At 43.5% G+C, this 21,897-nt stretch overlaps 1 protein-coding gene across 2 annotated transcripts in view; it reads left to right on the forward strand.

Moving 5' to 3' along the window:
• Nucleotides 1-21,897, forward strand: part of ca10a (carbonic anhydrase Xa) — a 216,834-nt gene that overhangs the window by 18,039 nt on the left and 176,898 nt on the right. For both annotated transcript variants that reach the window (XM_061028206.1, XM_061028205.1), the window contains one exon: nucleotides 11,739-11,813. In XM_061028206.1, the coding sequence (XP_060884189.1) occupies nucleotides 11,739-11,813 (75 nt within the window). The remainder of the gene's footprint in view (nucleotides 1-11,738; nucleotides 11,814-21,897) is intronic.

Consider the following 21,897-nt stretch of genomic DNA (forward strand, 5'->3'; position numbering starts at 1 on the left):
TACTTCCCTGTTACCAACACACAAATCATTTTATTTAGAACTGTATTTTTTTAAACTCTGCTTTAACATTCACACACACACCCGACTACTCTGGCATTTCTACATGTTCTTCTTACTCTTATCTTAGGGTATATTTTAATATTAGGTTTGTATTTATATCAAATGTGTTTTCCCCTCTAAATTAATTTTGTTTTTGCAACAAACAACTTTAATCTGTTCAATATATCCACGCACAGACACAAACACCAGGAGTATGTCTCGTGTTTTGAAAAGTTCCACTTGATATTCCGTTATTTGTTGGAGTTCAGCACAGAATCAGCAGCAAGCAGCTGTACATTAACACTTTTAAAACGAAGCCATGAGAAGCTTCAGTTTTGATTTGCACAAGGTGCATTTACTAGAGGGGTATGCAGACCTTCTCTCTCTTTCTCTGAAGCTGAAGCCGTCTCTCCCGTCTCTCCGCAGGAGTCGAGATAATAGTTTTCCTGCACGAAGCCATGAGCGCGCCTGCAGCAATATTTTGAATGAATAAAAAAAAAAAAAAAAAAAAACAGCTCGGAAATATACTCGGGCGGCCATAAATTCACCTGGGCGGCCATCCCAAGTATCGTCAACACAATTATATTGGGGGGGTCCATGCAGTAGGGTAGTTAGTATCGGCATTGTCACTACCTGGCTATCTTGCATTAATGGGGCCTGGGTCTGTTGAAGGTGTTAATACTGTTTTAGTTACACTCACAACTAAGGGTCTAACTAATCAATATGGGCTATAATATTGTGGCTCAGTTGATAGAGTGGGTCATGTCTCAACCAGAAGTTTGGGGGTTTCATCCCCAGCTCCTACAACCACATGTCTGATGTGTCCTTAGGCAAGACACGTAACCCAAACTTGCTCCTACTGCTTCGTCAGGTGTATGAATGTGTATGAATGGGATTAGTTACTTCTGATGGTCTCTTTAGACAGCAGCCTCTGCCATCAGTGTGTGAATGTGTAGGTGTGACCTGCGGTGTAAAAGAGCTTTGAGTAGTCAGAAGACTAGAAAAGTTGATTTACAAAGTCCAATAAAGAGCTTAGTGGCATCATGGGGATGGGGGTGTCTCCTCTGAGGGCTTATCCTTCCATAAGGGCACAGTTAGCTTGTGTTAACCTCAAAACTAAGAAATCAATATCGGTAGACGTGTCATAAGAGGATAGAAGTCAGAAATACTTGAATCCTATGTTATTCCAAAAGGTTTTCATGTCTTATTTTGGCCAAATCGTCTGCACTAAAATAAAGTCTTTCTCTTCCAAGTTATCAGACTACATATACTGAAAAATACACTACAGTCCCTAGTCTGTGGCTTTTTGGTACTATTGCTTATGCTTCAATGGTGAATAGTGTTGCATCAGAACTAAAACCACAAGAAAGTAACCCACTGAGGCGGCCATTTTGATTTTTAAGTCGAAGGTCACAGCTAAGGGTCGTAAGGTGTTATGCAGCCCTCCGTTTGCTAAAGGGTCTGAGCTGATACTTGTCATATTTAAAGACACTGATCCAGTTGCCGTACTTATAATAAACTGGGGGTGAGGATGTGTTGTGAAAACCTAACAAGGCCAAAGCTAGATCTTAATGTACCCCCCCCCCCCCCCTCCTTTGCAGTCGGTCTTTTATAGAACAGAAGTTAAATCAAACATGACAGAGAGTAACTTTAGCTGGGCTGGGAAGCAGTAACTTTCCTGTCAAACATGGTTTTTGTAGCCGGAGTTTATCTCAGCTTTTGTAACCTTAAGAACTCTGCAAAAGAAACATTTTTTGCTCACTGTGGTGTCACTTCTTCAGTATTCACAAATGGATCATAACCCAGAAGTTATGTAGGTCATTGACTGCTATCGAGTATCCTACATGTCCTTTCAAATCTGTTTCTGCTTAAGGTTATGTAAGTGAGGTGGATGATTCTCTTCCTGTAATGGTTTCTATTTTTGGATCAATTTAAAGAGGATAACGCCAAAAGAGATCTGGCTCCCACGCTTTGTCACCACATTTTAACACTGCGCGTCATGTAACGTTATCTCTGCCAATGTACATCACTATGGTGACGCAAAAGACGGAAGTCTCAGCTTTGTGATGCAATACAAAAGCTCTAGCTATTTTAGTGTTCATCGGGTCAATTCAAACTGGATTAAGGATCTTTGTCTGGTTTAGAGGAGACCTCTTTTTGCAGAATAAAAATGCCAAATTAGGTTATTTCTCTTGTGAAATCGCATCTAAAATGGAGCTGTAAGGAACTTTCTGCTTGGATATTATGCACAGGAAGATTGCAGTATCTGTTTTTCAGGCGATTGGTGCGGGGAATGATTTCTTGCAGTATAGCTCTCAGGTCTGACTGAGTGACTGGAGCCTCCAGAGCCGCATGAAGACAGAGTAGACCTGGGACTGCATATTGCTCACTTCATTTCAGATAGGAAACCAATTGGTTCGGTTTGATTCAGTCTTCTGGGCCCGGATATATTTCACTTTGTGACACAGAGGCAAATATGCCCTGACACACACACACACACACACACACACACAGACACACACACACACACACACACACACACACACACACAGACACAGCTGGGTCTATTAAAGAGAGGCACCAATAGGAGCTCTGTGAGAGATAATTGTCTCATAAGTCAGTAAGCACAGCTGTTGGCAAGGTCAAGTTTCATTTATGGACGCATGTCGGCGCTCTCACTTCTGTCTCAGTGTCTTTTCCAATCTGTCTTTCTTCTTCTCTCCTTTTTTCCTCCTCCTCCCCCTCTTCCTCCTCTCTATCTGAGCCTGTCCTGTACCTGTCCCGCTCCCTGTCACTCCTTCCCCGCTCTCCCCTCCCTCGCCCCCTTCTCTCTTTCTGCATGGTTGGGCTTCAGGATTGCTTGTGCTCTTCAATGAATATTAATGGAGCTCAGAGTTTGGATATTATATGAAAATGAACTGTTTATTTACAGAGTCGCTCTCTTTTGGCTGTATGGGAGGGAGGCTGGGGCTCGCTGCCAGACTCCTGCGTACGAGGATGAAATGGGCGGGTGTTGTGCTAAATGGGATTCAGGTCAGTAAGAGGCTGTGGCCAACCAGATCCGTCATACGGCTTTAGAGAAGCGCTCTTATTTTCCAAACAACACTGCAGCAAAGCATGGGATTTGAGATGAAACTTTGAGGTGGTTCTGAGTTTGTCTCTGAGGTACATGCACTACTAATGTGGTTTTCCTGGTTCTGGGGAGTAATTTAAATATCTTGTTGTCAGTCTGGGGGAAGACACAGAACGCTTATTTGATTTATTGACTTTTGACAGAAAAAGGAATTCGTTTTTACGTTAAAGTCAGAGTAACAACATGAAGAGTTTTTTATTACAAATATAGATGAAGCCTCCAAGATAGGCATTCTGGTAATATAGGCACTCTTCTGTTCCTGCAGGGGGCTTTGGGGTCCCATCCATGGCGGTCAGCCTAACTTTCAGTCAACCTAACGACAGACGGAGAGCTGGAGCTGAGGCGGGTTTTAAGCCTCTTCACAAACCATTACACTTTGCCCAGTCAGGGCAGCTACACGCCTAACTATGGATAACACGTATCGTTCATAAAATCAAAATGGAGCTGTTCAAAAATAAATCACCTCCCGTACAGTGTGTGCCCATGAAGACAATTACTAATCAGACCGATCAAATCAAAAGTACTACTGACGGCATTGCCAACTCGCAACTGGAACGCGGTGAACTCAGGTGTGAGGTCCGAGATCCGAGGTAAATGGAACGCACCACAGGACCACTATTTTGGAATGAAGTAGGTATGGGGGTGTGTCTCTTCTAGCCTGGTTCACAATCAGACTTTGAATCTTTCCAAGAGGATTTTTGATGTGGTTAAAGTCAGAATTATGTGCATGCAAATTTAAGCCACCACTCCTAACTAGTCACTATGGACCGTACTGTGTGCAAGGGTTTACAACCATGCCAGAAAAGCAAAGAGCCTTCCTTTAACTGATGCAACAAATATATAATTCAAAAGCCTTCCTAGCCTTAGCACAAGTAGACCCTTCACTGGTTCTAACAGACCAAGCTCAAATCCTGAAAAACAGCCTGGGAACATTTCCCCTCCTCCAACAAACTGCTCAGTCGGCACCATGAGTTCTTGTAGTGTTCTCCTGGCATCCACCAAACTCAGATTTGCGGATTAGACTGCCAGATAGTGAAGCAAGGCTCCAATGTTTCCTCTTCCCTGTAGTCCATTAGCAGAATGCTTTAAACCCCTCCAGCTAACACTTGGGATTGTCCCTGATGACTTGCATGGGCTCAGAGAAGGGGGCATGTTTTAAATGCTAACGCTTGTAGCTTGTAACCAGGTGATTGTGTAAGGCATTATCAGCGCTTGAAATCAATCCTGCAGTTTGATAACTTCCACTTCTGCTGACTGTACAACGAAAGACAGCACTAACTTCCTGTTCTTTTTCACACTCTCTCCAGTGTGAAGGATTAATCAGCACATTCCCAGACTCTCCTCAAAATGAGTGACATTATCTTCTTCCAATTGTACAAAGTTTTCACCAATTTCTGCCATTGAACAATTGAACAAAAGTGCTGACACTGCACACAGACTGCATTATGTAATATGTAAAGAGCTGACAGGTACAGTGCGCTGATGTCTGCAGTCTGTGAGCTCCTTGACTTACATTAAACACATGTACGGGAGTGACGAACGTCAATCCAAACCTGCTCTGTACATTAGCTGCAGGCCAATAAATCCAAGTGTAACATGGGTGTTTAAGTTCAGAACGGAGATAATTGATGTTCTGTATCGACACTCTGATTGTTTCTTGGCCACCGTTCTGCTGGAAATCCAATAACCACACATTTAGCCCATTGATTAGCTCAGTTTACAGCCTACTGGATCCAGCTCACGTGAATGTCTCATGGCATTAAATGAACACACCTGAGGCAAGCTGATCACAGCCAATGACCCGGTACATAGACTACATTAAACACAGTGTTTTTATGCACATGGTGAGCACTGATTGATGTATGCAGGAGAAACTGGATTTCTGGGTCAGGCACAGGCCTAACTGGCTTTACAATGGAGTGCAGTATGTGCATGACAAATATGCATACTCTGTGTTCAGGTGCTGGTGGAAAACTCAGAAATCAGCTTTTTGGAACATTTTTGAACCTCTGTAGTGGCCACATAGTAAGCCTAGTGGAATAGAGGGGGTCTTCTTCCCCAAAATACCTCTTTTTTGTTGTTATTGTAAGTAGTAATATATATACTTTACCGTCAGCTATCAGATAATTAGTAAGGTATACAACTTTACCCTGCTAGTTATGGTTGGTACTTATGCACTGGAGACCGCATAAACCCCCAAAACCATGGACATACTCAGACCCCTTTCACTGCAACACCACAATAATAACAAAGTCAATGAATCCCAAAGGTGAAACATTGCTGAACCTAACCGGGGACGATAAGCTTAAACTCCAAATTGTAATTCAGCGTGGACCTTGGACCAATGAAGACTCTACATGGCTACGAATCAAATCGTCAAACAAAACCCACACGTCTCTCCCAACAATGCACTAATTAGAAACAGGTGCACTAATCAAACCAAAGGCAAGAAGAAAGACAAAGTAACTAAACAAGGCGCATGCAGAAAGTCTCTTATGATCAGACTACGGTCGCAGCTTTTATAGTGATGGTGAGCATTGAGCCCAGGTGATCTCAGTCAGACTGTATAGACAAGCACACGCCTACCAATTACACAAACATGCAACACGAGAAGAGAGAAGGCACAACCTAACACTAAACACATGTTTAATATTCTGAGAAGGTGAGGCTGCTCTTTTCTAGCCGTTTTAGCGGCTGGATCACTGTGCAGTTTATGAAGTGCGTTGTTTCACACGCACAAGTTCTTGACACAATCATTAAAGGAGCAACATGTAACTCTGACACCTAGCGTTTAAAATAAGAACTGCAGTCCAAATTCAAAACATTGTAGAGAGCTGTCTCTGCTGCATACTCATGCAGGTTGCCATGTGGTGGACACTGAAGCTTCAGTGTTTAGCCAGCTCTGCATCGGTCTGTAAACCTTTCTGCGTTCTAACCTCTCTCCATTTTTCAAAAGCATCTCCAATATTGATCCTAGTTTGAGCTCGTTTCTGCTCGTGGAGCTTATTAGAAACATGCAGAGGCTTTTTAGGTCGGGTACAATCACTTCTATCTGAACCAGTTCTCTTGCCCGCTTCCATCACTGCAACACCTGTTGGTTTGACCTGATAACTGCTCTCATATCTGGCAAACCGAGGGGCATCCAAAACGGCCGTGTCGGGGTGACTTAAAACCGCCTACCTTCTCTGGTCCAAACAAATCCAGAGCATTCAGGACCAGAATCTAAAGTTAGAAGGAGGACATACTGGCTGCTGCATTGTTGTCAGAGAAGCCAGCACTTCAACATAGCATGTTTCCTTAATGTCTGATCATATAGTAAGGTCACTTTATCATTTCACTCACTACACATCTTACAGATTGCTCCTTTAAGCAGTTTGTACAAAATGTAAATAGTTGTAAGTCAATCAAACTTCTGAAGATGTACTGTAAGGTCAACTAGGATAATAGTTTTTCAACAGAAGGAGCACAAGATAGCGGCATGGTTAATGAGACTGCCTGAGAACAACTGAGATCAGTTTTGAAATATTAGAGAGCAGCCGTGTAGAGGTGATTTGCATGATTTGCATGCACAGATAGTTTCAAACTGTAGGAGTCTGATTTGTGCATGTTTTCACGTCTTCCTGCAAACAGAGGGAAGCAGTGACTGGGCACTCTTCTTGTGGATAGTCGGCTAAAGATTATTTAATGAAAAGCCTTCAAGTTACTGACTCGCTCCTGCATTGCATTTCTCTGGTCTGCACCCTTTATGAGATTCATCCTGCAGGCTTTGTTTTGACATTGATCGTTTGCCTCATTTTAATCAGTGTCCACTCTTAGAGGAAAGTCGTAGTATCAAGTTTAGTAAAGCATTTCAAAATACCTTGAAATATATCTGTATGTGGCATCCATTATCATCTCCCTCCCTCTGCCTTGATAGTTTAAACGTCACCCCTTTTATCGGCCTGTGTCTACACTGTCTCTCCTAACAGCTGAGGGACACAATAAAACAGAAAATGGCGATCCATCAGCCCTCCTCCCACGTCGCGCCTCGTGCAGCTCCTCGTCTGCATCTCCCTTTATGGACCGCAGGCTTTTTCCTTTCTGCTGATGTCAGGAAGTGTGTTTTGGGGCCACAGCCAGACGATGTGAGAAATAGGACAGTACTTGTTATGCTGCTTCTTCCTCCCTCGCTCTCTTCTGATGAGCCACAGGAGGCGATTATGTCTCAGCTATTGGCTACCAGTTGCTCCCACTTCCTACCCAGCAGTGACAGAAGCCCACATGATTATACGGAGACTGGAGTGTGCAGACACCTCAGAGTTTTCAGTTCTCTGTTTCTTCTCCTTTGGCTGATATTGGTTTGAGTACTTACAAATACAGTTCATACATTTTTAGTGAAACATTCAAATATACACTACCAGTCAAAGGTTTGGATACACAACAATAACAGTATTATCAATAATACATTATAATAAACATTGCACAAAAGATTTTTAAAAAATGTGTGTTTGTTAAATTATTTAGTTTGTTGTGACAATGTTTGTTGGCAATAAATATTCTACCTTTCGAAAACCTGTTTATTCCCCTTTCAAATGGTGCCACATTTGTTAGGGAACATGCCTTGTGTTATAACCAGCAGAGCTGAGTATGTGGGTTGTGCCCATGAAAAACTTGCCAAATCTTCTGTGCCAATGCCAAACAGCTTTTGGGCGCCCTTTTGGTTTTCCAGATACGAGAGCAGTTATCAGCTCAAACCAACAGGTGTTGCAGCGATGGAAGCGGGCAAGAGAACTGGTTCAGATAGAAGTGATTGTGCCCGACCTAAAAAGCCTCTGCATGTTTCTAAAAAGCTCCACGAGCAGAAACGTGCTCAAACTAGGATCAATATTGGAGATGCTTTTGAAAAATGGAGAGAGGTTAGAACGCAGAAAGGTTTACAGACCGAAGCAGAGCTGGATAAACACTGAAGCTTCAGGAGGGGACGTGGGGAGACAGCTCTCTACAATGTTTTGAATTTGGACTGCAGTGCCCGTTTTCAACATTAGGTGTCCGAGTTACATATTGCTCCTTTAAACTAAACGAGTGCATTTAAAGTGAAAAATAAACAAAACTGAATATAAAACAAATAAGTAAAGGGTAGAGGTGACTAGAGCCTTACCTGTATTTGAATTATTTGACAATTTTCATTAACTATACATTTTCAATTGAACATAATCGGGACACACTGAAAAACCCGTCGTTACTTCCACACTTTAGACTCCAGAGGTTTACTCTACATCTGTTTCATTTCCCGTCCACTGCACTTCATTTGCTTCCTTATTTGTTACATTTCACATAAATGGTTGATTCATGTGTTCTCATATTTGTATAATTTCCTATTCCTCGATATATTTAGTCGTAATTAGTGCTGCCGTGAGTCTGCTGATCAGCTCCGTTTTCCCACAGGAACATGAAAGGTTCAATTCACCTCACCGGATTTATCATGGAAATATCTCAGCGGCAATTTGCTGTAAGCTGATGGTGATGAAATTGTTTCTCATTCACTCTAATTAGAGTGAAACAACAGGAAGAGTGGCCGTGTATCCATCCAGACAGGGCCTTTTATTTATTTATTTATTCATGTATTTCTGCAGGGACGGCAGCTGTGTTGTTACAGACCGTATGTGTGAGTGTGCACATGTGCAGAGTGTAAACCAGGGACAATTGTTTCTGTTGTGTCGTCTGTCGTAAGAGGATCATGTCCACAGGCCTCCAAATCTCCTTTATATTATTACTTACAGGAGCTGGAATCCCAAAGGCTGTGTCTTACACACACACACACACACTCCACCATTGTTCGCTCTGACCGCTCACACCTCCAAACCCTCTCCACTCACGTTTGAACGAAGGAATTATGAATTAGAACGCACCATAATTAAGCACCATTAAGCACTATTTAATTTAAACTAGTATTTATGTATAAAATGTCGCACATTCTTCCTTGCTAAGCAAGTGCTATTATAATGTATTGTCTTTCACCAAGTCCTTAAAAACTGCTACAGTCCTCTCCACAGACTTCTAGTGTTTACTTAATTAATTTCTTCAATATCTCTGGGATGACACACAGCGCCGCTCTCCCTCCACTGGCTTGGCGATCCTATCTCGCCCTTGTCACGCCTCAGTTTCTATCTGGGCTTTTATGCCTTTTCATGTTACAGAGAAAGGAGCTTCAATGGGCGCAGGACAAATGAATCCCTGAACGCATTACACACCATTAGCCAAAAAGAGGCAGAGGGGAGACATCCCATGAACTGAGACAGAAAGAGCGAGTCATGCAGCGTCACTGGATCAGAACACTGATTGTTTATGAAGATGGATCAGAGCAGCAGAACAGACTAGCATGAGTCAGCAGTTTTTTAGGTTTGTTTGTCCCCCCCCAATGCAACCTTGACAAAGATGACAAACTTTCCACTCCCTCCAAAGTTGCTGTGTTATCTCGCTTGGCTCTTTGGTTAAGCTGCAGACCTTGATCTTGTTTGTTCGTTTTAGCGTCAGCTCTAAAGGATGATTAGCTTTCGGTCAGGAGCACAAATCCACGTGTCAGAGGTCATTTAAGTCGATCTCGACCTCCTCCTGGAGTCACTGGCTGCAGAAAATCCATTAAAATAAACTGATTCAGGTCCAAAATGTTGCTCTGAGCCGTAACACTGCATTTCACCGTGTAATCCTCCAGGTTGGACTCCGTTCAAAAGCCACTCTGTTGTTTTGCAGGGCAAAGACAGATTTCATTATGGCTTAAAGAACAAGAAGGAGATACAGCTCTCTGAGTAAAGGTGTGAAATGAAGTCTTTTTTTTCTGCACATGAAGTGAAATGGTTTATAAGAGAAATGTTTTTAATTTAGAGAAACGGCTCCTCTAATATTTCTTATGAGGAGAGATAAAGGCTGCAATCATCTCAGGCAGAGTCTCTTTTTATGATAACACCAACACCAGAGCTTCATGAAGACTTTTACACAGTCTCGAGTGTTACACGTAGTAATTTAAAATCAATCATATTCTGTTCCTTCAATGGGAAAGAGGAAGAAAAAGAATTGTTAATGCAGAGAGGGGCTCTGATTTTGACTTTTTGTAAAACTTTAAAAATGCTTCTGTGTTGCGATTTGTGCGAGTCTGTCAGGGTCCAGCAGAGCCTGGTGGGGGGCCAGTCCCCCCTCTGATGGTCTGGAAAGTCTGGCTCTATGATGTTGCTTGTTTTCACTGATAAAATGTTTTGGGTTTTTTTTTCTGGGTATTGCTGATATTGGAGATGCTTTTAAAAAATGGAGAGAGGTTAGAACGCAGAAAGCTTTACAGACAAATGTATGCAGGCAAAAGTCTTCAAAGTAGCAGCCCGGGTTCCAGTCCAACCTGTGGCTCCTTTGTCGCATGTCATTCCCCTCTCTCTGTCCTGTCTCTTTAAAAAACAAAGACCCAAAAAACTAATCTAAAAAAAGCAGCTGTGACGAGATCATTTTATACACAGTTAAATGTATTGACTCATCGATAGAAATGCACATCATGACATGTGTTCGTTGCTTTAATGAGATAAGTGCACTGTATTAAATGTGAATAAATGGTCTGGGGTAAATCGTGTGAGTTCTGTCAGGGTCCAGCAGAGCCGGCGGGGGGGCCGGACTCACTTTAACAGTTCGGAGAGTCGCTGGTTCACACACTCCAATCAGAGCTGGTGTTTACTTCAAGTTCATTTATCATCAAAGAGGGAGAAGCAATTTATCATTTTGAGAAACAGGCGGACAAACAGGATCAATTTTTTTTCCCCCCCTCAGGAGACCGACTGCTGTTCCCCTCCCTCTTTCAGCGTGTGGAGGCAGAGATTGCCCTCAGAGAAATTGGCCTCTTTTGGACCATGTCCAGCCGGACCACCACCACCACCCCCCCCCCGAAATTGAACCTGCTCTCCGGTGTCACTGCAGCAGGGCTGTTTGCAGGGGAGCTATCAGAAGGGGGTGTGCGTGTTTGTTCGGCTACCTCCACTTCCATTAAAGACAAGCGAGCAGGACAACCTCTAGACCCTCGATTAAGCGCCCCGCTTTGAGCGTTGGCTGAATGAACAGCAAAGAAAAAAAGGTTGAGGTGTAAAAAGCAATATCCCGACGGCTGGCTGGGTAATTTTCGGTCGCAACTCTTTCTCTGTACTGAGACCTTTACTTCGTCACCTCAATTATACTGTATCACCCTGCTCTAATCTGAGGCTCTCTTCTAACGCTCACACAACATGACAGAATGCATTTCCATACTAACGCCCAGGGAGTCATCGCATCACAGGGGGGTTAGCCTGTGCATGTGTGTGTGTGTGTACTCACTAGAACAGGGGGTTAGAGTGGAGGCCTGTGCGCTCTCAGGTCCTCTCCGGGGAGTGTGTTTGCTGAGGCCGCTTGCTGAGAAGGTTAGCGGGGCGTTTGGTGACGATGAGGGCGGTAAAGAAACAGGGGGGAAAAAAGCGCAGTTGCAGAGCGGGAGCCCCTTAATTTGTCTTTCTTGTCTGAATTCAAGATGGAATTGATTGATGTCCCTGACTGTGTTTTCTTCTACTCTCTCGCCCCACAGCGCAGCCGAATCCGCCCAAAATTCACGAAGGATGGTGGGCGTACAAGGAAGTGGTGCAGGGGAGCTTTGTTCCAGGTAAGCCTCAGACCGGGCGCTGCACGCTCAGAATACTGATTTCCATGCATACACTTGAACCTCACTGTGTGCTTGATCTTATCACGTATTTAAGATAACACGGGGGCCACCTTGCCGTTGGCAGTAGTTTTATTTTCTCATTCTGACAAAGACCTCGTTGCCCTCCCTCACACAGACCTCGTTGCCCTCCCTCACACAGACGCCTTTTCACTGATTGATTGACGGCAGCTCACCGCTCCTTCCACCTTTTCCATCTTGTTGCGTATCTGCGTGTCAGGCCAATTATTTTGCAGAGATTGTGTTTTTGTGCTGAGCTGAGGTGCTTTGGATAAAGCCTGCAGGGGCCTGCCTGTATGACTGCGTCTGTGTGAGGTCTACGCTTACGGGGAATGAATGTCAGCGTACGGAGAGAACAATTAGGGACATTCAAACAGAGGACTCTTTTTAAGGTTAACTTCACAGTAAGGTCAAAGGAAGGGAGCGTTCTTTCTTGTGCGAGTGTAAAGTGGTAATGAGAGGTACAGTAAAGGTGAGTGTTTGTAGATTTAATATTCTCAGCTAATGTAAGGTCTCGTTATCACCATTAACCTGAAACACTAACCGTGCTTTCAACCCGAAATGGCTCAAAACAAGCCTCCGCTTTTCATCTGCTCTTCTGAGTGACTTTTTGTTTCACACTGCCGAAGAATCAACGCTCGAGAGTAAATTTAATACAGAGAAGAGAGGTGAAGTTCACTTGTGCATCTCTCAGAATTGAAGGAAAGGACACGTCTTCACGCCTTTCTTTCTTTTGCACTATTGATTGATTCTGACACCCGACTCACACTCGCCAAAACCAGCAGCAGGTCTAAATCAATTAAAGAATCATATCTATACACATGTATGAGATGCCGCATGCTTCCTTCCAACCCTGTGTGGATGTCGTGTCATTGCTTTCTGTGTTGCAACAAGGCACATTCTTAACCCTTTGTTTAAAAATACCATATTTAGATTAGGGCACCAGGGGGCTCTCCATCAATACGACAATAAGAAAAGATGACGTCGAGGCTGGTGGGGAATCATGGGAGTTCTCTCTGCATCTAATCCCCACCAATCTCACTGTTTTGAGTGTTGGTCGGAGCATTGGCTGTACAAAAATAAGAACAAACTGGAAAAAGTTGTTAAACTAGGCTTAAAGATAACTTATAAACAAATATGCAGCATTTCTTACCTGACAGACTTGTACCCCCTGAATTCAGCCAACAAGACTACAGCCCTCTGCACCCCCTTTGGTCTGAGTATGAACTCTTGACTTCAGGGTGCAGCTAAAGTGAGACCAGGATGAGGACTAAAAGAGGCGTCACATCCTTTGTACCACGACTCATTCATCTGCTTAATAAGCTCTGATCATACAGGATGAACCACTATTGAAACTGCAGGAGTTATTATTCTCCCTCGCCACAATGAATCGCTTATTTGGGGACTTTGATGTGCATGAAAACTCACCAAACTTCACACAAAATTCAGCGTTGCATTAAATTCACGTATGAAAGCGTTTCGGTGCATTGCCGTCGCCGAGTGGCTCTACGCCGTCCCCAAACGTCACCCAGGGTACCTCGGTTAACCTGCATGCACGAAAATCGAGCGGCATATGTCTCTCAATGAGACGAGAAAAAAAAAAGTACATTATGACCATACTCTAAAATGTACAGGAAGTGAGCTACGTACAGTCAAAGTCCAATTTTTGTGATTTATGCAATTTCACAACGTCCATATGTGAACGCAGTTGTTTAACTTGCTGCTGAAATCCCTAATTTAATCCTGTGATGCTTTAATGTTTTTTTATGAGCTGTCCTGTATTTGTTTGTTTGTAAAGTGTTTTACACTGTCGGTGCGAGGCAAATTCCCCTTGAGGCAATAAAGCTTTCGTTGATTCATTGATTTCATTGATTTCGTTTTTTCCCGGGTTAAACCCCGTCTTGGTAAACTCGGTTTGGTTTTGCCCTGAAGCTCGACGTGTCGTGGTGAAGGCTGAGGTTAGGGGGGCGTCCCCTGAGGAACATCAGCACAGATTCAGAGGGACACCGTGGAGTGTACTGAGCTACAGCGCTGTGTGCTCAGTGATTAAAGGCATCTGTTCTCCTAAAGCAAACACTGAGGCATCCCCAGCATGTCCAGGCATACATAAATAAGTTCCTGTTTGTCCTTCCCGCTGGCACCGAGCACTCGCTGCTCTGCTGCTGCGTTTTTTTTTTTAGTTTTTTTTATCTCGGCTATCTCTTCAAGCAGTCCTCCAAGGCGCACTTGCTTTACTAACCGCCGAACAACAGCTGGAGCAGTTAAACACTATTCATGATCCTTCGGCGGCCGTGCACAGAATTCCCAACCCTGGTTACCTCGTTCTACAGTCAGTTTCATGGGCGCGACATTAAAGAGACGGGAAGGTTTTCACTGCAGATGGAGCTGACTTTTAACGACGCAGAGAGACAAAGCGTTGATGGCACATATCCTTATTGTGCTTGTACTACTTGGACAGTGAGTGGTGATAAAAGATTTCATTGAGAAGTGAACAGGTTGTGCACAGATTGTTCAGAGTGTGCTCGTTTCAGACTAACAATATCCTCCCTTTGAGCAGTTATCCGTTACACTGAGTGATAACTTCTCCTCCTGCAGCTATTTTATATATTGCTTATTAGAAGTGATCAGAATAACGGCTCAGGAGACGGCTGTGGGTCTGGTTTTAAACATAATATCGCCTGACTGTTCAGGGCTTCTTTACGACTTCTGCATTTGATTGGCAGCCAAGAGGATATTGAAGAGATTGAAATGGAAATGATACTTGTCCCTCGTCGAGGAAGGCAATAACATCACTGAGAGCGCCGCTCGGCTCCTCTGCACCGCGTTGCTCTTTCCACCAAAACGTACCCCCGAAACGTCCTCCAGCAGAAGGCCCCCCCCCCGTCCTGTTAAAGAGTGGGCAAACCCAAAAAAGAATCATACTCTCAGGCCGGTCACTGCCGCTGACCTTTCTGAACCGTCTCAATTAAAGATGAAAGTCTTGGCTCTCTCCCTCCTCGACGCTAACCTCCTGCAGTCAGCCAAAGAAGGATGATCCATCAGTCAGCAAATGAGTCTCTCATTGTTTTTCCGTCTTTCTGCCGTTTATTTCTCTTCTCGTTGGAGTGCATTTCACTAAATTAATCAAATGACACAGAAATCGTTGTGATTAATTTGAATTAATGCGCTCATTAGTTGGCGTCTGGTGTATGATTTCATAATTTAAGTGAACTTTAATTTTCATTTCAGTTGGAAGACACTCGAAATTATCTTTTGTCCCGCTGGGTTTTTAAACCTATTAGGACGTCGAAGGAGCAGAAAGAGAATAAAAAAGCCGAAACGAAAGAAGTAATTAACTGACTGATGACAGAATTCATCAATTTAAAGGTCCAACCAGTAAGAAGTGTAGTGAGTGAAATGATAAAGTGACCTTACTATATGATCAGACATTAAGGATGTTGAAGTGCTGGCTTCTCTGACAACAATGCAGCAGCCAGTAAGTATTTTTAACCAGAATCCAACTGGGACATCACAAGGAGAGCACATTTAAAACGGAGCATTTTCTCTGTGTTGTAAAACTTCTGCAGACCTAATTTCACATTTTGTGGGTCAGTAGACACTCAGGTTACCAAATAAATGTTCAAAAACACTGTACAAGTGGACTTTTCATGATATGTCCCCTTTAAGTTTCAAACTTTCTCTCTTTCTGTAATGTCACCAATATTTGACATGATTTAAAAATGAGGTTAACGACAGCCACATGTCTGATGTGTGGCTAACAATCAGTACAGCTGACTTGGGTATTCATGGATGAGTAAACAGGAAGTAAACATTGTGTCGGGATTGATATTTATGGTGTTGGGCCTGTGTGTGTGTTTCCCTCTCTGGGTTCCTTGTAGCTTCATGTGATGCAAATCCACACACAGAAGATTGATTCACAGATGGAGAGCCTCTGAGTGCCTCCAGCTGTGTGTGTGTGTGTGTGTGTGTGTGTGTGTGTGTGTGTGTGTGTGTGTGTGTGTGTGTGTGTGTGTGTGTGTGTGTGTGTGCGTGTGTGCGTGTGTGCGTGTGTGCGTGTGTGCGTGTGTGTGTGTGTGTGTTTTCCTTAAAGAAATAATATTGTCACATTTATGAGTGTTCACCTTCTGTGGACGCTGCACTGAGAGAAGTGTGTCTGAATAGAGATGAGAGAGTGCACCAGGAAGAGGTGTTCTCGTCCAAGGACACGCCCACCCGGAAGCTCACTTAAATTTCCCCGCGACTGTAAACAGCGCTGGCCAATTGGAGGGAAGTGGGCGTGTGGTGAGGGGGGGCCATATACAGACGGCGGCTGAAACGAAGCGTTTAAAGGCAAGCGGCAACCCCCGGTCTTGAAATATGAAGCCAATGTGGAAGCCAGTACCACTCACACCTACGGGCGATTTCAAGTCACCAATTAGACCATCGTCTTTCAGGGTCTTTTTTTTTTTTTTTTTTTTTTTTAAAGCATAGCACCACTGACCCATCTGCTGCGAAAAGCTCAGGAAGAGCTGAGCCACTGGTGTTGTCAGTTCCTCAGCCGTACAGCCCGGTTTATTTTCACTGTCAGCTTTCTCTGCCCATAAAAACAACATGATGTCCGCCCTGTGTGTGCACACAGAGCTGACGGTTTGGGCACATCTGTCACCCTGTGTGGTCATAATCCTGCTGCCTGTGCCCCAGTAAGGGCGGTGTAATGGGGGCATCACTGCAGAGGTTGGCGGCGTAGGGCTTTCCCCACACGTCATGACAGAGCAGTGAAGGCGGCGATGAAGGACGAGGAGGAGGAGGAGGAGGAGGAGGAGGAGGGGGAGGAGGAGGAGGAGGAGGAGGAGGCGGGGCTGTTGAGAGGGAAAGTGCAGGGCAGAGATCGAGGAGAGAGACTGACACCAGAATGCTTTTATGGAGCTAATGGAATAACCAGGAAACGCCCTGACTTTCAAACACACACACTGACACACACACACACACACAGACACACGAGCACAGATACATAATGCACACTACACCCACAGCCCTCTTTGAGATAACATCAGTCCCATGGATCCATATTAGAAGTTTTCCGCAGTTGTTCATTTCGGATTAAAATGTTTGTATGAAATAATCGGCACGAGTTGTGCTTATAATTCTATTGTTACACATCCGATAATGAGGCTCATTACTGGCAATAAAAGCTCTGACATGATTCTGAATAAAAAGGATTTAGAGCAGTTTCATCGACGTTGTTACACATCTGTGCAGTTCAGTGAAAAGGACGCTTCAACAGAGTCGCAAATAAATTAAATCTGTCATTTCCCGTCTCCAGTCGTCTCCAGACTTTGGGCTTTAGATTTATGCTCCAATTGGATTTTATGTCTGGATCTGTGCTGTCTGTCTACAGCACATAGGGCCTGGGCGATGTCGATAACTATCGATAAATGTCAAATGAAATCTGTCAAAGTAAAAGCAGATTTTTGCTCCAGAGTGAAATTTAAAGAAACCAGATGTTGTATCGTGGTTTAATTATTCTTTATTATCAGACCATGACAAACTAGACTTGACCACAGGAACATTTCACCATCATGACCTCAGTGCACGGGGCTGGAAAACGCTGATATGACAGTTTGCTGCTGGGGAGTCACAATTACTGGCCGGGTGCTCTCTGATGATCTACTAACACTTGTTTGGGACGTTTGGTCATTTCTTGCTTTTAATGTGTTCTAACGGGTGATATTGCTTTAAACGGCGGTTGCCCGTTTTAGCCGTCTTTGGCAGGCTGCTCTGTTTTTTGTCTTTTGGGTGTTTTTTTGGGAGGGGAGGGATTTTTTTAAAATCAGAATCCCACTGTGAGGTCACAAGGAGAGCACATTTGAAACAGAGCATTTTTGTCTGTGTTGTAAGACTTATGCAGACCATACACAAAGGACTGGATGGGTTTATTTCACATTTTGTGGGTCAGTAGACACTCAGGTTACCCAAATATATGTTCAGAAACACTGTAACAGTGGATTTTTCAAAATATGTCCCCTTTAATGTCAGCTGGCAATTACCTTCTATGGTGCATTTTCGCACACCTTTAACAGTTCTTTGGGTGGATAATTATCTTTTTATGGTCCTGGCCTAGCTTCAAGTTTTTTTTTTTCTCTCTCTTTAATGTCGGGTGGTAGCTAGCGTTAAAGGCCCTTCAGCCCTCTCCCAGTGTTTGGGTGGTGTAATTACAGGTTTAAATCTTCCTTTTGGACTTGGATTATTGTTTGTAATGTATCGTGTGAAAGGTCAACCAACCATGTAGGCCAAGAAACCAACATGGATTCATTGATTTACATCCGTGACTGAAGATGTCATTCAAAGCAGAACGGGACCAAAATCAGGCCGCTGTGTTAAGGTCCTGACACTCCAAGGAGATCGTCGGACGTTGGTTCTAGTTGGACCGTCAGTGAGCGATCGTCGACCTAGTTTTTGTGGTGAGTCGCTACCCGTCCCCCACCCCCCATCTGCTTTTTTTGGGCTGATTCGACTTGTTCAATCGGCATCAGTGAGAGGAATCTCTCTGATTGGATGTTCAGAGGTTTCATTTCTCTCCAGCTCTCAGGTTCAGTAAAGCCCCTTGAGCATGCCGCTGTAGTATCCATGCTTTCACCCATTAGTGCGGTTTCTCCTTATTTGTCTCCTCCGCCTCTTCTTTTCTTTTTCCACTAAAAGACCAAGGGCTGACAACGCCAGCGCCATTTTCAACTTTTTATCAGATATTATTCTCCATTAGTAGGCTACTTATAATACGAGTGGTGAGCGACAGCGATGTGAAAATGGTCTTCTCGTATCATGACAATGGACTACCGCGGCCGCCTGGCATGGAGAGTTATTTCCTCTAACACATGCACAGGATGTACGTGGTGGTTGGCCATCGGCTGTAGTCTTTGCGGTGTGTTCAAGTGCAACTTTTTTGCCAAGACGTGAGGCGACGCCATAGGAGGCCTTTGTCGCCACTAGTTCTTTGCTGTCTGCTTGGTGTGTCAGCATCTTTGGAGTAAGGAGGTTTTATTTATGGATCCATAACAGGATAGAAGTCTTTATAGGTAAGCCTCTTTAAAATGTAATTCTATAATGCTCTGAGCATTACTAATTAAATTGGATGAATCTTAAGTCTGATTTTGAGGAAGGTAAAAATCTCATCTGGGGAAAAATACTACAAACTGTGTGCTGAGTTAGCGCCTCAGATTTAGGTTTTATTTCCTTTACGGTGATCATTCTGAGTGCGGTTGTTTAGTCTTCTGTGGAAACAGGATAAAAAAAAACCTGTTGGCAGGAGTGTTGGGTAAATGTGCTGCAGTGCTGATTATTGTTAACAAAGCATGGAGGACAGCTCTTGATCTTGAATGTGCAAGAATCCAATCTAATCATCAAACCTTATCGCACATCTCCACATCTGATACTCTCTTTTCCGAGGGCCCCCCTTCCTCCCCCGTCAGAGCGTTTAGTCACAGCTTCTCATCTCCACAAGTGAATTGAATCCCGTGTTTGCCCCTCCCCACACTCTTGTTTGAGAGACACTTTTTGTTTCCAGCAATCAAACAAGCCGCTGCACTTTTTCCAACACACTTGTGAGCTGATTAACATTTTTTTTTTCGCATCCCACTGAGACAAAAAACAGGCCAATTATAGAATTTGAGCCGCCACTTGTAAAGCCAAAAACCAGTGTTGTGAAAAATCCCCTTAAATGTTTTATTTATATATTTATGTGAATGAATCCTTCAGCTAAGTCCCTCTCTGAATCAATAGAGGAGGCTAATTAGCAGCTTCTCTGTGAGGTAGTGAAGCTTTCTTCAGGTGACAAACACTGATCGAAAACCAATTAAATGCACAAAACCAAACAACACGACCACACAGTTTACCAGCCAGGTGTACGGGAGGGAAATCCAACAACAGAACACCATGTTGTTTTGAGTTAACCGGACCCAGGTCCTGCTCTGGAGCTGACATCAGACTCTAACTGCTCATTTCCACCAGATGCGTGTTCGGTCCGTCTCCATCAGGGCAGTGAGGCCGATAGGTTTCTACTTTAGTCGATGTGTGCTTCCACTGGCTCCGCTGCGCTGCGTCTCAGCTCCGACAGTCAGGAGTCCTCTGCAGCAGATACTCAAGGCTTCTATTTTAACTGATGCCAGAACACGGCGCATCAATTTACCACAGAGCTGATTGAGTGGGACAGGAAGTCAGACACTGAAACAACATTAAAACATCTGGTTTATTTTCAGAAAAAAACACTCAGTTTTGATGGTATAGAACAACGATGTGTGTTTTTTTGTTGTTGTTTTTTAGATTAGATAAGATTTATTTTGGGGCTTTATTGAAAATGTGGCAATTATTTGTCTTTTTAATCAGGTTATTAATGTACATAAAAATCTTGAGGTCAAACATGACCTTTGACCCTTATTTGGAAGTTAAGGTACTCTGCCGTTGCATTGCCTGTTCAATAATAAGGGGTCATGCCAAGGCAAAAGGCTTCCATTTGTTAGCTCCCTTGGTTGCTGATCACTATATTAAATCAGTATATGATAATAATGATAACATATACATGAACTCTAGTGATCATGGCACAATTAAGTGCTTGATAACAGATATTAAAACAAAGGCATAACACCTTAACTCCACTGCAGTAAAACAGTAACTTCACTTTGATCCGCAGTAAAACAAAGGCAGAAGACCTTTCTGGAGCATTCTGGAAAGCTGCAGTTCAAAGGCAAAGACCCTGATGAGTGAAGTTACTGGACTCTGCCTTGGTTTCTCCAGGGCTTTTGGAAGTTAAGGCAAATACAACCTACTATTTTCTCAAAAAAACTACAACACAATTGACTCAAGATATCTGTCCACATAATAAAGCACATCTGTAATGTTCCAAAAATGACAAAAACTAATTTTCGAAAAAATTGAAGTTACTGCCTTTTGCCTTTGTAGGGCAGTATGGATAACACATATCGTTAATAAAATCCAAATGTAGCTGTTTAAAAAGAAAAAGTCAGCCCCTGTACAGTGTGTGCCGGTGATGACAATAACTAATCAGACCTATTTCATTTTTTGTACCAGGCTGTAAACATGTTAATTCAAACTGTAAAAATTGCTTTTTTTTACCAGTGGTGTGTATGTGACTTCCGGTGTTCCTGCAGCCAGCCTCTAGGGGACACTCGACGAACTGCAGGATTTTGCACTTCAAACATTGGCTTCATTTCTCGAGACAGACGGTTGTGCGCTGAGAACGCAGCCTGTGGGTGTTGATGGACGAGGGAGCACGCAGCACACACAAACTGTATCTGGGGGAAGTTCTGGGTGAGAGCTGCTGCAGTTTTTTGGGGGGGCAGGTTTGAGGAGAGTGGATCCTGTGGTGGGATCAGTGCCAACGTAGAGCTGGAGACGGGCTCTGTCAGCAAACACTGCACACCAGAGAGCGAGGGTCGGGCCTCCAGCTCCCATCTCAACAGATTTGTCTGGCTGGAGACGACAGTTGCAGGAGAAATGTTTGCTTACCTTTCATGGAGAAATATTTCCTTGTGCACTATTGACTGACTTTGGTACACAGAGCAGAGTCATCACAGTGCGTCTCCTCTTTATGGTGTAGAAAGACAGATTCCAACAAATGGCAGAAGTACACTTTGGATCCTCACACATTTCAAATATGTGAAAAATAAAAAGAAGAAATGGTGTCAAGTGAACAGAATCCTTCTGGATATGGTGGGTGGAGAAGCTTTTTTTCTCTCTCTCTCTCTGAACTGTGTGTATAAGAAGACTGATTCCTGTGTACTCGTATGAAACACACAAAAGTCCAGTTTATTTTGAGCTCTAAACAAAAGCTTGCACACATTCTCCTTCCCCCTCACATTCTGCAGAAAACGTGTGTCCATTGGGTGCATTTCATCTTTGAACATTGTCAGGGACAGTAGGACGTACTGAAAAAAAGATGCTGCATGAAGTGTAATTCATTCAAAACAAAAACAATCACCTTTTCCCAAACACGTTTATTTACATTAAATGTCATTTTCTGTTACATCTTCAACTG

This window comes from Labrus mixtus, chromosome 21 (assembly GCF_963584025.1).
Source record: "Labrus mixtus chromosome 21, fLabMix1.1, whole genome shotgun sequence".
NCBI lineage: Eukaryota > Metazoa > Chordata > Actinopteri > Labriformes > Labridae > Labrus > Labrus mixtus.